Source organism: Argopecten irradians, chromosome 14, assembly GCF_041381155.1.
Source record: "Argopecten irradians isolate NY chromosome 14, Ai_NY, whole genome shotgun sequence".
Lineage (NCBI taxonomy): Eukaryota > Metazoa > Mollusca > Bivalvia > Pectinida > Pectinidae > Argopecten > Argopecten irradians.
This window is the reverse complement of record NC_091147.1, coordinates 23,753,427-23,767,233: the sequence shown is the minus strand read 5'-3', so window position 1 is coordinate 23,767,233 and position 13,807 is coordinate 23,753,427. Positions and strand designations below refer to the sequence as shown.

The following is a 13,807-nucleotide window of genomic DNA, read 5'->3' as shown; positions in this document are numbered from 1 at the left end:
ATGTTTATAGAACATTTTATCAAAAAAAAAGACAAAAGTTCTGGTACTTGGTTTGAAATTGTTTTAAGGATGTCCAAGTTTTATAGTTGATAGCTGAGGTAACTAGAGAAAGAAAAAAACACCAAGTATCCCGGACTTCAGAAATAAAATTAATGAAATAAGTTACTAAGGAGTTGAATCATAACATGCTGACTACAGAGAGACTTGTCCTTACTCCAAATATAGAAAATTTTTTCCTTTTTTTTTTTTTTTAAATTTTGTACCTTACATTTAAAAGTCACATTTCAAAATTGTGACACAAATACTCACACTCTTGCATCCATCAATTTTAAATGCCTAATACATTTGTAACAGAGCACAGGAATTTTAATATAAAACATAATCACTGCCTCTGCCAGGAATTAACTTGATTACTAGTCAGTCACTCAATCGAATAAAATAATTTCTCTCTAGCTGAGGGTATATTGCAGATTCATCAGGATAACACATACATGCATTCATTTATCACCAATCTATTATATTTGATTGGTATATGTATAATTTGGCATTTTTTTCCATATGATAATCTGTTTCATTGAATATCCAACAGAAAAATACAGTTTCTTCCCTCTATCTGGTCAGACAATATCTTTTTACCCATCACTCTAACACAACCACCCACCTCCTCCTTGAGAGCTGTGAGATGAGTATCATATTCTGAGATCCCTTCCCTCTGACTCTCTTCCAAATCTTTCACTTGTTGTTTCAGGCGCCCAATCTACAATAAGAAACATACAAAAATAAATACACACATTATTATATATATATATATGAAATAGAAATTGATAGCTATTACCAGAAAGATGTTTTTTAAGACAAATATCTACTTAAGTCATATATCCTATTTTTGCACATTACAGAGTTATCTGTCCTTGAGGGTTTGAGGGTAATTATTGACTGTGACATCATGTTCATTTGTGAGTGTAACACAATACTTAACTCACAAAATAACTACCTCCCTATGGAAACCTATCTCCAAGGGAGGTAACTCTGTAATGATTAGCGAAAATGGAAAAGGATTGATGAGTTATTGTCTCAAGCACATCATCCAAGGCCAAGCTTGTCAAATAATCTTTGTAAGAAGACAATCTCAGGTATTTAGAATAATAAACATATACTATAAAACTGAAATAACAAACAGACTATAATATTCGAGTTGATGATTCATTTGATATTGACAAAGACAGACTTTCCTGACCATGTATTGTATGTTAGTCATACTTTTATATGTTTTTGCTCCTGTATGAAGCCTCTACATCTGTATATGAAGCCCCTACCTCAGTATGTTTCTGCTCCAGTGTGGACCGTTGTACCAGAATCTCGTGTTCCTTCTGCAGCAGTTTGCCCTCCAAGTCCTTTAAGTCTTGTTGCCAGTCACTTCTCTGTGATTCCATCATGTCGTCTATGTGTGACATCAGGTCCTTCAACTCTGACTCACACGACGTTGTCAACACACTCTTTGGTAACCTTGGTAATCAGAATTAGAAAAATTATAAACTAACTTTTAAAAAGTTTCCATGTAATTCTTATTATGATCATGCAGTAATGTCTATATCTCTCATTTCAGTTATACCAGAAGAATGAACTTGTGTACAAAATTTCAACTAAATCAGGTTTTGAAACAAGGACCAATTTTACAACTAAAAAGCAATGAAAATACACAACAAATTATCTCATATACAATGTATCATATTCAGACAGCTACAAAAAAAGGGCTCATACAGTATTTTTACAAGCATAACCCTGGATGTTTCAATCACTATAGCCAAAATAAAATATAATAGATATTTAGAAAATTTAAAAGAAAATCCAACCTTTATTCAATACTGATAATTATGTCTTCAATCTAACAAAGATGCTTAAAAGTGATGCTTAAAAGTGATGCTTACGCACTATACAGTCTGTGGCATATCAGAGACTGACATTATGATCAATTTTTTTTTTTTAAGAAAAACATGTTGACAAATTATGAACATTGTCGCCTATATAATTATGCCTCGTTTGCAAGGGCTGCCAGTATGCATGTATGATAGTGTAAAATTAGAAGCTGCATCTGTGGATATGAGAGAAGCATTGCTTTCAAACTCAAAAGTGTAAAAGTATCGAGCTTCACTCCAGAAAATTGTACAAGCCAGAAACACATGTGAAAAGTCTTAAAACCTATAGCTTACATTAGTCAAGGCTTTGTCTAGCAATAACTGTGAAGATTTCTTGTGTGTGATTGAATTTGCATGACTGTTCACAATTTAATGATGAATACTCATTACTGCTTCAAATGATGACATGCTAAGAAATTATTGAAAAATATTTTTGGTTATTTTTCTTAACATATTTTCATAAAACACTAATAAAGATTACAACTAACTATACGACATTGACAACATTGATAAAGAAAAAATGCTAATATGGTAGAGAACAGGGTATCAAAAGTGGTTTGCGTGAATGATGACTACCAAAGAGTTATTTCCCTTGCCAAAGAATACATATATATACATATTTTCAATTAACAATATACAGTACCGATAAAATTAAATAAAGTACAATACACAGGCATTGCCAGTAATTAAAAGATGATAGGAAATTAATAGTTTATCTAAAGGTATATTTATATAAATATACATGTACTTCAACAAAGGGAGATAATCACAAGTATTGTATGGGAATAGGTGTACGAAGGAGACTAGTACCACATGTACAACACTGAATATATGATCAAGTTTGTAAACAAATCTGAAAAAACAATTTGACATATGATCCCCCACCCCACAAACACGACCAAATAAAAAAAACAAATTACCAAGAATTTGATATTATAATTCAAGTTGATCGCCTTTCAGGTGTTTACAAACTCAAAACTAACAGTGTTTTAAAAGATATAAAATGGTTTTAAATAATATGGGAAGGGAAATATTGTTTGTTACAATATATAGACATATTTTTGCATTATGTTGAAAGATGCAGATTGAGGAGTACCCTCTACATCTAATATACAAGGGGTGAGACAACTATTCTACGATGGCATGAAATAATGATGAAATGGGTGTAACTAATTAAATCATTACTCTATACAGAGTTTGTATACATTTTTTGTATTTGTAGGTGATGCTATGCGTGAACAGATCTGTGTATAGCTTGTCAAAGTCAGAAGTTGTTCAACGAGTGATTGGTGGCACAGAAAAACGGATTTATGGAAAATATAAGATACAACTTCAGGATCATGTATACTAAATTCATGGCAAATGAAAATATGATGAAATTTGATGAAAAAAATGTTGCCATTGCTTTATACATTTACCTAGGTTTTCTTCAGCATCTGTAAAAAATAATTATTTATGTGAAATAGGTATTCCCGCATCCCTTTGTATTTCATCTATACATGTACGGTTATATAATGAATCCAGGATTCCACCGTACCAGGTAAGCCAATTTTAGTCTAAAGTGATACCAGTACTTGGTCTGATTTAGTGTAATTGGTTTAATGTCATATGAACAACCATGGTCTTTTAAGGACGTGCCATGTTTAGATGTTGGAGAAAAGTCAAAGGACCTGGAGAAAAACCACCGATCAGCAGTCAGTTACCTGGCAACTGACCCACATGGGATTCAAACGCAGGACATATTAACCACTCGGCCACCGTGGGCCCTTCATGGGATAGGTCTTAATGCTTAACCTTGCAATAATTTACATATCCATAAATTTCTCTGTCTGCATACTGAATTATTTTTTTAAAATAAAAATCCATACGTCTTTAAAAATGATGCATGTTCTTTGTTCACACCATCCAATATGTCAATTCCTAAAGGCAATAAAATAATATTTATAAGGAACACAGGAAGCTGATAGAATAGACCCATTGCTCATGCATGCAATGTACTGCACAACACCAAACCACAGTCACATCATGTTAACAAAGCTTGATTTGATAGAATTTAAGCATAATTTACTAATTTCTACTCATAGACGATTGGGTAAAAGAGTTGGTTTTCAATGGTAGTTAGAATCCCTGTGAAGAAAACATGATTTGTACAGAAAATGTATAATCAATTTAGATGCAAGTATATTGATAAAACTGTTAAACTGCTTTAGGGTAATTAAAATATTGATGACAAAATTACAAGTTCAATATGAAGCAAATTCACTCTTTATACCAAAGCCTCATTTAACATTTGTAAAATTTATACCATAATACTATATATTTTCACCAAACAAAACTTTGGGAGAGATTACATAACAATACTCAATAGCCATTATGCCATTAGTCTAAGCTGAACAACTTTACACACAACTTATATGTTCTGGGAGCTGATTGTGTCTTACTGTAGATTTCATTGATTATTAAAGGTATGAAAATCGCATGGTAACATAAATCATTTTTGCTGAATTATGCATTGTTTCTCACATACATTTTAAAATTTTTGATAAAATTAAATGAAGTAAAGCTTGTTTGCAAATTATTCTAACTGATTTTTCTAAAAAAGATTTGGGTATTTGGATAAGTTGTAAAACTTTCTAATATTGATTCTAAAAATTACTGATAATGAAATTCAAAATAAGAATCTTATTTCGACTGCAATAAGTTCCCATTAAATGAGATAGGGGAGGTAACTATACATACGGTACATCAATATGTAACTTACCAAACAACGTTTCACACAACTCTGACACAGCTAAAACAGGTGTAAGAATATAACTCACATTCAACACCTTTCTAGATTTTACAATAATAACTGTCTCATTTAAATGTATAACCTCATATATACAACATAATTGGTCGGCAAATTTAAGTAAAATTTAATTTAAAATGATATCCTTCCTAAAAATGGACCAATGTTGTACTTCGAATCCCCAATGCAATTAAATTGCAGACTTTGTGTAAAATCTGGGACATTATATTCCCTCTAACTTAATTAAGCTACAATTCCTTAGAGAATTAATATCTTTTAGCCCACACAAAAAGTATTATTCCATAAAATAATGCACTATCTTTTGACATAACATCCCTGAAATAACCCAAAACATTTCTGTATAAGTTTGACAAAAGAATTCTCAAGGACTAAACATACAAGGATTTCTTTTACAATAATGGTGAACTTAAACTTATAACTGAGTTACAAGTTAAGGACAGATTTATCAAGTTTGTGAAAGATTTATTAGAATCCATAAATATAGTTTCAGTTGGTTACAAAAAAAAAAAAAAATATAAAAATTCTTTAACCTGCTGAATTTGGTCCCCACAATCAACCAACCTCACCCCCACTGTAGATATTCAGGCTCAGTTTTTTAGTGAATGAACATGTATAAACACAACATCAGTTAATTCATATTAGACTATCTGACAAAAAATGTCTAATTCTAAGATTATATTACATAAAATGACTATGGGGTAATTTTACAAAATTAAAGTTCATAAATTCCTACATATTGGTTCATAGTAAAAACACACACAGAAACTTGAAGGACAGGGTCTTGGATGTGATTAAACAAAACTATTTTTAGCTTGAGATTTTACTTAATCTGATACCTATCTTATCTATCTTTTCTTTTGAAAGGCCAAATACATCATCATTTTCTAATAACATGTTTTTACTTGTTCTAGATAGTTACAATAGGTACATATATATCTTCACATTCATTTGGGGATTAACACAAACTAACAATTAAACCTTTTTTTTAAATCACTGAGATTTAAAGTGACATGTGTTTCCTCATGTGGAACTAAGTGCCAAGTATTTGGTATACTGTGTCACAGTCCTTTATTTATCTCTAGAGATGTTACTAAAGAAAACATAAATAATGTATATATTTAATGCTTATTTCATTGAATATATATGAGTTATACCAGTCTCAATTTTCATCAAGTCCAAGTTTCAACAAAGACTATTATGATTCTGAAATTGAATGGTACCAGGTAGTTTGAATAAGCTTTAAATTGGAAAAGAATTTTTAATTTTGGTAAAACAACTTAGAAATTGTTTTGACTGGTTTCTGAAAGTGAGAGTTTCTAAATTTTGGATGCAGGGCTTTTTCTCACTTAATATGGAACGAAGGGCCTTTTAAAACCATTTTGGGATGGAAATTGGTAAATTCGAAAGGGGTTTCCCAGAAGTAAACAATATTTTTGGAGAATTTGGCCAAAAATTGAAGTAATTTTCATTGGTAATGGGGCCTATTATCTGCCCAAAAAGCTCTTGGATAGATATGCCTATAACCTTCACCTTAGAGAAACAAGAAACCAACATACAGTAATATTAGAAAAAGAGAATATCTTACTTGTGTTGTTGCTGTAGTTCAGTCCACATGCTGGAAATTCTTTCCATAATTATTTCTTGGCGGTTGTCAACATTGGTATCAGAAAGGAGAGCCTTAAAAAACTCTCTATAGGCTGAAAATTACAATATTACCGAATGTTCACTAAAAACTTTAGTATTCAATAAATTAGAAATTCAATTGTACCACTGTTATCGTTACAGTTTCATTAAAATAAGTTTCATGGGATGTTTGATTTATAGATTAACGGTACATGGGGAATATTATACTGACAAAAGTGAAAATATTCATATTTCATCCGTGTATAATTTCAAACCAACCTATTAATTGACAATAAATAAATGATAAATGACATTAGAAATATAATATCAAAAACTGTAATTGTAATAAGATTATTGGTTGATAATTAATGTAATTTAAATTATCACAAAATTAGAAACAAATTAGTCTGACAATTTTCTTGCTATTTTGCCCTACCATGTGCTTATGTTTACGTTAATTTAATCTGAAAATCTGCCACTGGTTAATCTTAATTCCACAGGTCAATGCATGATATCAATTATCTATTTGTTCTTATGTGTCATGATCAAATGGAAATCAGATTTTATATCAAATGCTTACAGTGAATCATTCAAATACATTATAACAAACTGATTGTCCATGTGCCAAATGTATTGTAAATAGACAATGCTGATCACTCAACCCATCAATTTGATTTGTAGGTCCTCAAATGTCATGTGTATTGCAAAAAAAAATATTTGAAACACGTGCAAAATCTTACCTTCGCTTCTAAACAAAGTCATTTTGCGTGTTACTTTAACACCATGCCAGCCAGGGAAATGATGCTTAACAGTTTTGAAACTTTATCTTTGTTTATTGAAAAACATGTTTTTACCTGTTCACTGTCAATTTTGAACGTGACGTTTCTTGCTCCATGTATCTCATATGTGCCATTCAAAGGCGGGGTATCAATTGGGCATTGTGAGGTTTGTGAAAATGTTCTAGATGCATACAAAAAAGTGTGAAAAAGTGATTTGTGCATAAATTCTTACCAAAGTGAACATTTGGAGTTCAACGTTAGCAGACAAACCGCGCGCCGGTGTAAACAAATTCGTTGATACCGTAAAAAGTCGACATCCGGTCAATGTCGTAAAATAAATTGTTTACTTCCGGGGCGGATCTACTATAGCAGACAAGAAAAGGTTGTGCTACAAGCAATAGGCATTCACAGAGTAGCAAGATGTTGCTTATATTCGATGATAACCACAAGGAACACTTGTCGTTTCTAACTGACACAGAGACAGATGGTAAGAGAATAATACACAAGACGTTTACAGCAAATTGATTTCCCCACCAAGTGATTGTGCATGTGACACTGCATGATCAAAGAGAAAGTAGGATGAAGTAGAAGAGTCAGTATATGTTGGATTATGATGATCTTAGCTATAACATTTGATATTAGTTTTGAATAATTTTGAGAACAAAAATAGTTTTAAAAGAAAGATATATTAATTTGGTATTGTCAAAAAATGGAGAATAATAAAATGCATGTACCCTTGGAGGACCAATATTCGTCGGGGTAATCAAATAACCCTGGATATCAACAAACCAGCAAGAAATGAAATGTACCAGTTTTATCAACGAAATATATGATATTTTGTCTTACTTGTACAACAAGTTGTCTATCAATTTGTTATTTACCTATCGCAGTATGGAAGATTTCTAACCGCCGGTCACTGGGTGATGGCCGACACAATAACCTATTTTCGTCAGGGGGACTGTTTTGCTTATTACGAAAATTGCGATCATTCCAAATAAACGATGAGCAGCAGGCACATGTGAGATTGTATTTAAGCTGAAAATTTCTTGTAGTTACATCAAATTGATCAATTTTAAATCTTTAAACCTAATGGTCATTGAAAGTGGCGAACACCTCAGTTTACATAGAATAACGTTATGTTTGCAACAGTACAGCACCAAAAATTTTGGGTAAGTTGAATCGCCAAAATAATTTGTCATAACCCAAAATCTGGGCTATGAATCACATGATCATACACGTGACTTCTGGTACTTTGTTGACATGCTGCTGATCAGTGCACACGGACAGTCAAACGCTAACGGTATTGTTTTGAAGTTTCATTTTAAAGTGGACTTAAAAAATATCTTCATTTTGGGGTATATTGCTACATCGTATTTATAAAATTACTTGGTTAAAATACACACTCACTTTTAAGCAAGACCAATCTTCCTTGATCAAATCTGCTTTGGCAGACGACACTTTTTATGAAATCACACGATAGTTCATGAGATATTAGCAAAATTGTAAACATGACGAAAACAGGTCCCTGACGAATTTAGGGCGCTTGACCATATGTCTAGAAGTACTAAAAGAATGCATGACTGGAGTTACTCCAACAATGTTAACGGTATAGCATGACGAGACACTTTTGAAACATGACCTTGTGTGTGCTTGTGTAGCCATAATCTGAGAGACACTCCACCCCCTGATCCAATTCACTAAGCAGATGCTCTTCCAATAGGTCTGGGTTTATTAGTTTAACGTCCTGTTAACAGTCAGTGTCATGTAAGGATGTGCCAGGTTTGTTGGTGGAGGAAAGCTGGAGTACCTTGAGAAAAACCACCGACCAGCATTCAGTAACTATAGCAGCTGCCCTGTATGGGATTCAAACTCGCGACCCAGAGGTGGAAGGCATGTGGTCTATGGTACTCTAGACTAGTCTTTATTGTTTCTGCCAATAGACCCATTTCAGCTGTGCCACATACATTTCACTATTATGTTATTTTTTTTTCAATTCTTTGCTCATCAAGAGCTCACAGCAGAGTTAGACATTTTGACAGTTGACTGATGATTACCATGTTCTCTGCTGATTGAGTAATGGAGTCGCTCAAAATTGAACCAATACGGAACTGTTGCACATGCCCTTCACTAGCTTGTGTAATCTTCAAATCTGCAAAAGAGTACAATTCACAACCTCGATTCTGGTAATCAAGTATCCCCTCAGTCAAGCCATGTCAGACCAGGGTTCCAACACAGGACCTCCGAACACTATACTTGGCTAATTGAGCTAATGTACCAGGTCACCAGCAATCAACCGTTTTCACTTTGTATTACTATCAAAATGACAGAATCAACCAATCGCCTTGCCAGTATATGTTACACTTATTATAAGTTTATCACAAATATTCATTATGCTAATGTATGGTTATTAAAAATTTAAAATGATAATAGATATAGAGTTTTATGTAACTTATTTTGTCTGTAAAAACTCAACATTACTTCTTTTAAAATGCTATAAAAATCAGTTAGTAAATTGGAAAGGACATGTAAGGAAAAACATTCATTACTTGTCCTGGGAATTGTACTGCATCAATCATCATTGACCTGTCAATAGAGTCTATATGTTTCTGAAGGTCTGAGGTTGGATACGATTGTCCTGTTACAAAATAAACAAAATTTTCTAGCCATATTTGAAGCATTGGGAGTATATGCTTAACAGGGGTCATACAAACTTATGAGGAGTTGTGTCTTTTGGGGGTAAAGACTTACATAGCAAGGATGAAATGGCATTGGACTAGGTCAATCATCAGTAACCAGACAGTATTGAAGTCCATTTGGTTTAATTTGTGGTCCATATAATTACAGTATATAATGAAAGGAATATAAAATTGTGAAAGTTGCCAATTTTTCATTGCAGTTGTGCGTGAATTTTGCAAGATCAGCATGGAGTTTATTAGGAAAGGTTCCAATCGTAAAATCTACCAGGGTGCTGCCCGTGAGTATAATACAACTTTCGTAAGTATAATACAACTCAAATTTCTCTATACTCGCGGTGCCAATATCTGGAATCATCATAGGTACAACATGTATTTGAGACATTTTCTTTTTGTTCTGTAGAAAAACTCAAGGTTGATGTAGAGACAGTACAACATGGAGTAGAGGGGCTAATGTACCTGTTAACAGAGAGTTCTAAACTTATGGTAGGTCTACTTATCATTTAAAGATGCTCCACCGCTGACAGAGCATAAACGATATTCATCATTTGAACAATAATAGGTGTTTAATCGTGTATATGTCTAATTATTACAGAAAATAATATTAAAATAATTTATTTTGACTTTGGTGCATGCGCAATCAGTACTTCATTCCATATAGGATATATAATGCCACAAAATTTTTTCGGGATGCAATTAATTATTTTTCATATTTTTAACTTAAAGTAAAAATTAGAAGCTCAAACTGTTCAATGGCGGTAATGGTGTAAAGTAAGTAACTTTTGTAACTAAAGAAAAATACTAATCATCTGCTTCTGTTTTTGATAGTGAAAAAATACCATTTGTCAGTGGTGGAGCATCTTGAACAGATCATATGTATTAAGTTGATTGCCTACCAGATCTGAAACTACTTCTAATATGGATTATCTCCCTCTAGATTGAATCCTTGTAATTGAAGAGCTATTTGTTGATAGATAGATATCTGAATAGCTAGATATCTCCCTGGATTGGAACATTATAATCAAGCAATTATTTGTCGATAGTAGATTATCTCCCCCCTAGATTGAAACCCCGTAGTCAAAGAGCTATTTGTCAATAGTTAGATTATCTCCCTTAGAAATCTTGTAATGTAAGAGCTATTTGTCGATAGCTAGAATATCTCCCCCTAGATTGAAACCCTGTAGTCAAAGAGCTATTTGTCAATAGAACGATTATCTCCCTTAGAAATCTTGTAATGTAAGAGCTATTTGTTGATAGCTAGGTTATCTCCCCTAGATTGAAACCTTGTAATGCAAGGGCTATTTATTGATAGCTAGATTATCTCCCCTGATTTAAACATTATAATTGTTGATAGCTAGAATATCTCCTCTAGATTGAAATACTATTTGTTGATAGCTAGATTATCTCCTCTACATTGAAACCTTGTAATCAAAGAGCCATTTGTTGAGACCACAATTATAAAACTCAATGTTATTCCTCATTTCAATATTTTAGAAACTTTTGGAACAAATGATAATATACAGAGATTATTGTTTTACAGTTAAATGAGATAGATTTCCAGGACTCTATTTTGACACTTGGGTTCTCTGATGAGATGAGACAAACCTTACTGGAACTTTACCTACAAAACCGGCGTGAGATCCGGGCTATAATGTCTGAAATGTCCATGGACTTGCCTCATTACCAGAATCTGGAGTGGCGTTTTGAAGTTCAGGTAAATTTGATCTAAGACTTTATATGATACAAAACCTTAACTTTCATTTTAAAACTTGTTATTTTCAAACATAAATTCCACAACTTTATTTGAAGCTATAGTAGTTAGAAATTACTTTAAAAGTTTTCCCTTTTAACTATTCCCTCAGGATTGTCTTCAAATAAAGTTGTTGAATTTATGTTTGAAAATAACAAGTTTTAAAATGAAAGTACTTTATTTGAAGACACAAGAAATAAGTTCAAAACTTTTAAAAGAATTTCTAACTACTGTAGCACAATTATCTAAAAATAAACTTGCATCATACTGAAGATCTAACTTTTACATATTGTGTCATCTAAAAGGTCTTAAAGAAAGTAGAAAAAAAACATCACTATAAGACTGTAATTCATGATATAAAATTTTGTTACAGCTCGCAAGCCGCTCTTTACGGCGACAGACAACACCAGTGGTGACATTTAAACTCCATATTGACGATGCAGGCGAGAGAGAAACAAAACTTTTACAGACAGATCCAGTTAACCTTGTTCATCTTACTAAAGTACTCGATGAGGCTCTTCAAGAGATGAAATCACCATACTGTCGCCGAATTGTACGAAACATCAAATGAATATTATGGCATTATTATATTTATTTTGTTCAAAATTATGGATGAATGGAGTGGGGGCAGGATTAGATGATAGGAAATGACTTTGTATAACATATGTGTGAGAATTGAGTGCTCTAGTGTTTGAAGCGACCATATTGTTGCCAAATTGTACGGTATATCTTATTTCATTTTGTATATAAAAACTAAGGATGGATGTTGCATTACGAATGATGAAAAGTTTTGTACAATTGTTGGCACTATTTGAATTCCAACATAATGGTTATCTCCCTTTAGCCAATAGTAGCCAGTTTCAGATGTGTACATTTATAATTACATTCCTCCAACAATTTTATTAAAATTTGATTTGTAATTCCGCTCCACTACGATACTCTATGATACGCTCCAATACAAGATCTAACAACTCCCGTTCGGAGTCACCTCGGCATGACCCCTGGCCTAGAATTAGAAAATCTCGAGACGTACTGTTAGCCGTTTATACTTCAGAGTGAATCAACCATACTGAAGATTTCGTAGGCAACACATGTATAGGCTAGCGAGAGGAGACATGCTGATGTTGACATGCTGATTTTGTATTGGAGCATATCATAGAGCATCGTAGTGGAGCGAAATTACAAGTCAAATTTTAATTAGATTGATTCCTCTTACAGACCTGAACAACAATTAATTTGATTTTTAAAGTGTATTGACTAGAATCATATTTACCGATAATTTATTTTGAGGATTCTTGCGTGAATGCATCATCTGAATTCCATGGTTGATAAGTGTAGCATAGTGTAGTACGACCTTGGGTCACTGACGATAATGTGAATGGTTTAAAAGTGTTCATTTTTAATTCCAATATATACCATGGTCTTGGAGAATACAATTGTATTTTTAATGAAGAATACTTGTTGTACTTCATATGTATAATACAATGATTCTCTAGGTGCAATAAAATATGGGTTAGAAATATGGCTGAAGAAATTAATGAAGTTGTGTTCATATCCATGTACATCTTAGTTAAAACACTGGCAGTACTGTACCATAAATTTTTCTGTTGTAAAGTCATTTGCATTTCATGTTAAAATGTACATGATGTCAAAATAGGGCCGTTTTCAATTATACAGTTTGACTGGTTGGACCAAGTTGTTCATTTATGAATAAAAGACGGACTTACTGATTTTATATTGTTTTCAGACGAGCCTTGACAAAGCCCTTTACAGGCCTGTATCAAAAACTGCTGGTCCGTCAAGATTATATACTTGAAATAATGACTGTAACCAACGGTCCAACTGGTTGTTCCGAATTAACGAAAACGACCCAGATTTCAGTGTGATAAAGGGAGAGAATGCATACAAAGTTATATAACCGTGTATGACTGCAGTTTTTGTATGGAGTGCATAACTTTCTATTTAAGTCTCTGTCCTCATATTTAGACCATTCTAATATGATTTTACCTAATCATGAATTTTCTAATTAGGCCAAAAAAATGTGTCGGTTTAGGATTATCCGACAGACCCTACTTTTTTTCCACTTTTCTACCAATTAATTAGAGTCGCTATTTTAATCTCAGACTCCGGTTCTAGCCATTATTTTAGAGTGGAAGACTCTAAAAAAAAAAGACAAAAAAAAACAAAAACATCCCAACCTACAGACCCGATTTTTTTTGCCAATGTAACTCTAAACA

The 13,807-nt window shown here is 32.8% G+C and overlaps 2 protein-coding genes across 7 annotated transcripts in view; one reads left to right on the top strand and one right to left on the bottom strand.

Moving 5' to 3' along the window:
- LOC138307812 (centrosomal protein of 63 kDa-like) overlaps window positions 1-7,472 on the bottom strand; it is a 29,877-nt gene extending 22,405 nt beyond the window's left edge. For 3 of the 6 annotated variants that reach the window (XM_069248703.1, XM_069248706.1, XM_069248705.1), the window contains exons 1-4: window positions 7,089-7,220; window positions 6,311-6,422; window positions 1,317-1,506; window positions 662-757 (exon numbers count right to left, since the gene is read on the bottom strand). In XM_069248703.1, coding sequence (XP_069104804.1) covers window positions 662-757; window positions 1,317-1,506; window positions 6,311-6,422; window positions 7,089-7,110 — 420 coding nt within the window. In that variant the 5' untranslated portion in view covers window positions 7,111-7,220. Of the gene's footprint in view, window positions 1-661; window positions 758-1,316; window positions 1,507-3,334; window positions 3,353-4,677; window positions 4,708-6,310; window positions 6,423-7,088; window positions 7,221-7,359 lie in introns of those variants that run through there. The other 3 variants (XM_069248704.1, XM_069248708.1, XM_069248707.1) reach the window with 3 other exon arrangements.
- LOC138307813 (COMM domain-containing protein 2-like) lies at window positions 7,446-12,696 on the top strand. Its single transcript, XM_069248709.1, has 5 exons — window positions 7,446-7,614; window positions 10,024-10,101; window positions 10,224-10,306; window positions 11,361-11,534; window positions 11,944-12,696. The coding sequence occupies exons 1-5, from the start codon at window positions 7,548-7,550 to the stop codon at window positions 12,139-12,141; spliced, it is 600 nt and encodes a 199-aa protein (XP_069104810.1). The 5' UTR covers window positions 7,446-7,547; the 3' UTR covers window positions 12,142-12,696.
- The last annotated feature ends 1,111 nt before the right edge of the window (window positions 12,697-13,807 follow it).

Bases quoted from the DNA above. Each gene is read 5' to 3' on its own strand.
- LOC138307813 (XM_069248709.1), top strand. From the start codon at position 7,548: ATGTTGCTTATATTCGATGATAACCACAAGGAACACTTGTCGTTTCTA. The intron at 7,615-10,023 runs GTAAGAGAATAA...TTTTCATTGCAG, and splicing joins AACTGACACAGAGACAGATG to TTGTGCGTGAATTTTGCAAG. The intron at 10,307-11,360 runs GTAGGTCTACTT...ATTGTTTTACAG, and splicing joins CAGAGAGTTCTAAACTTATG to TTAAATGAGATAGATTTCCA.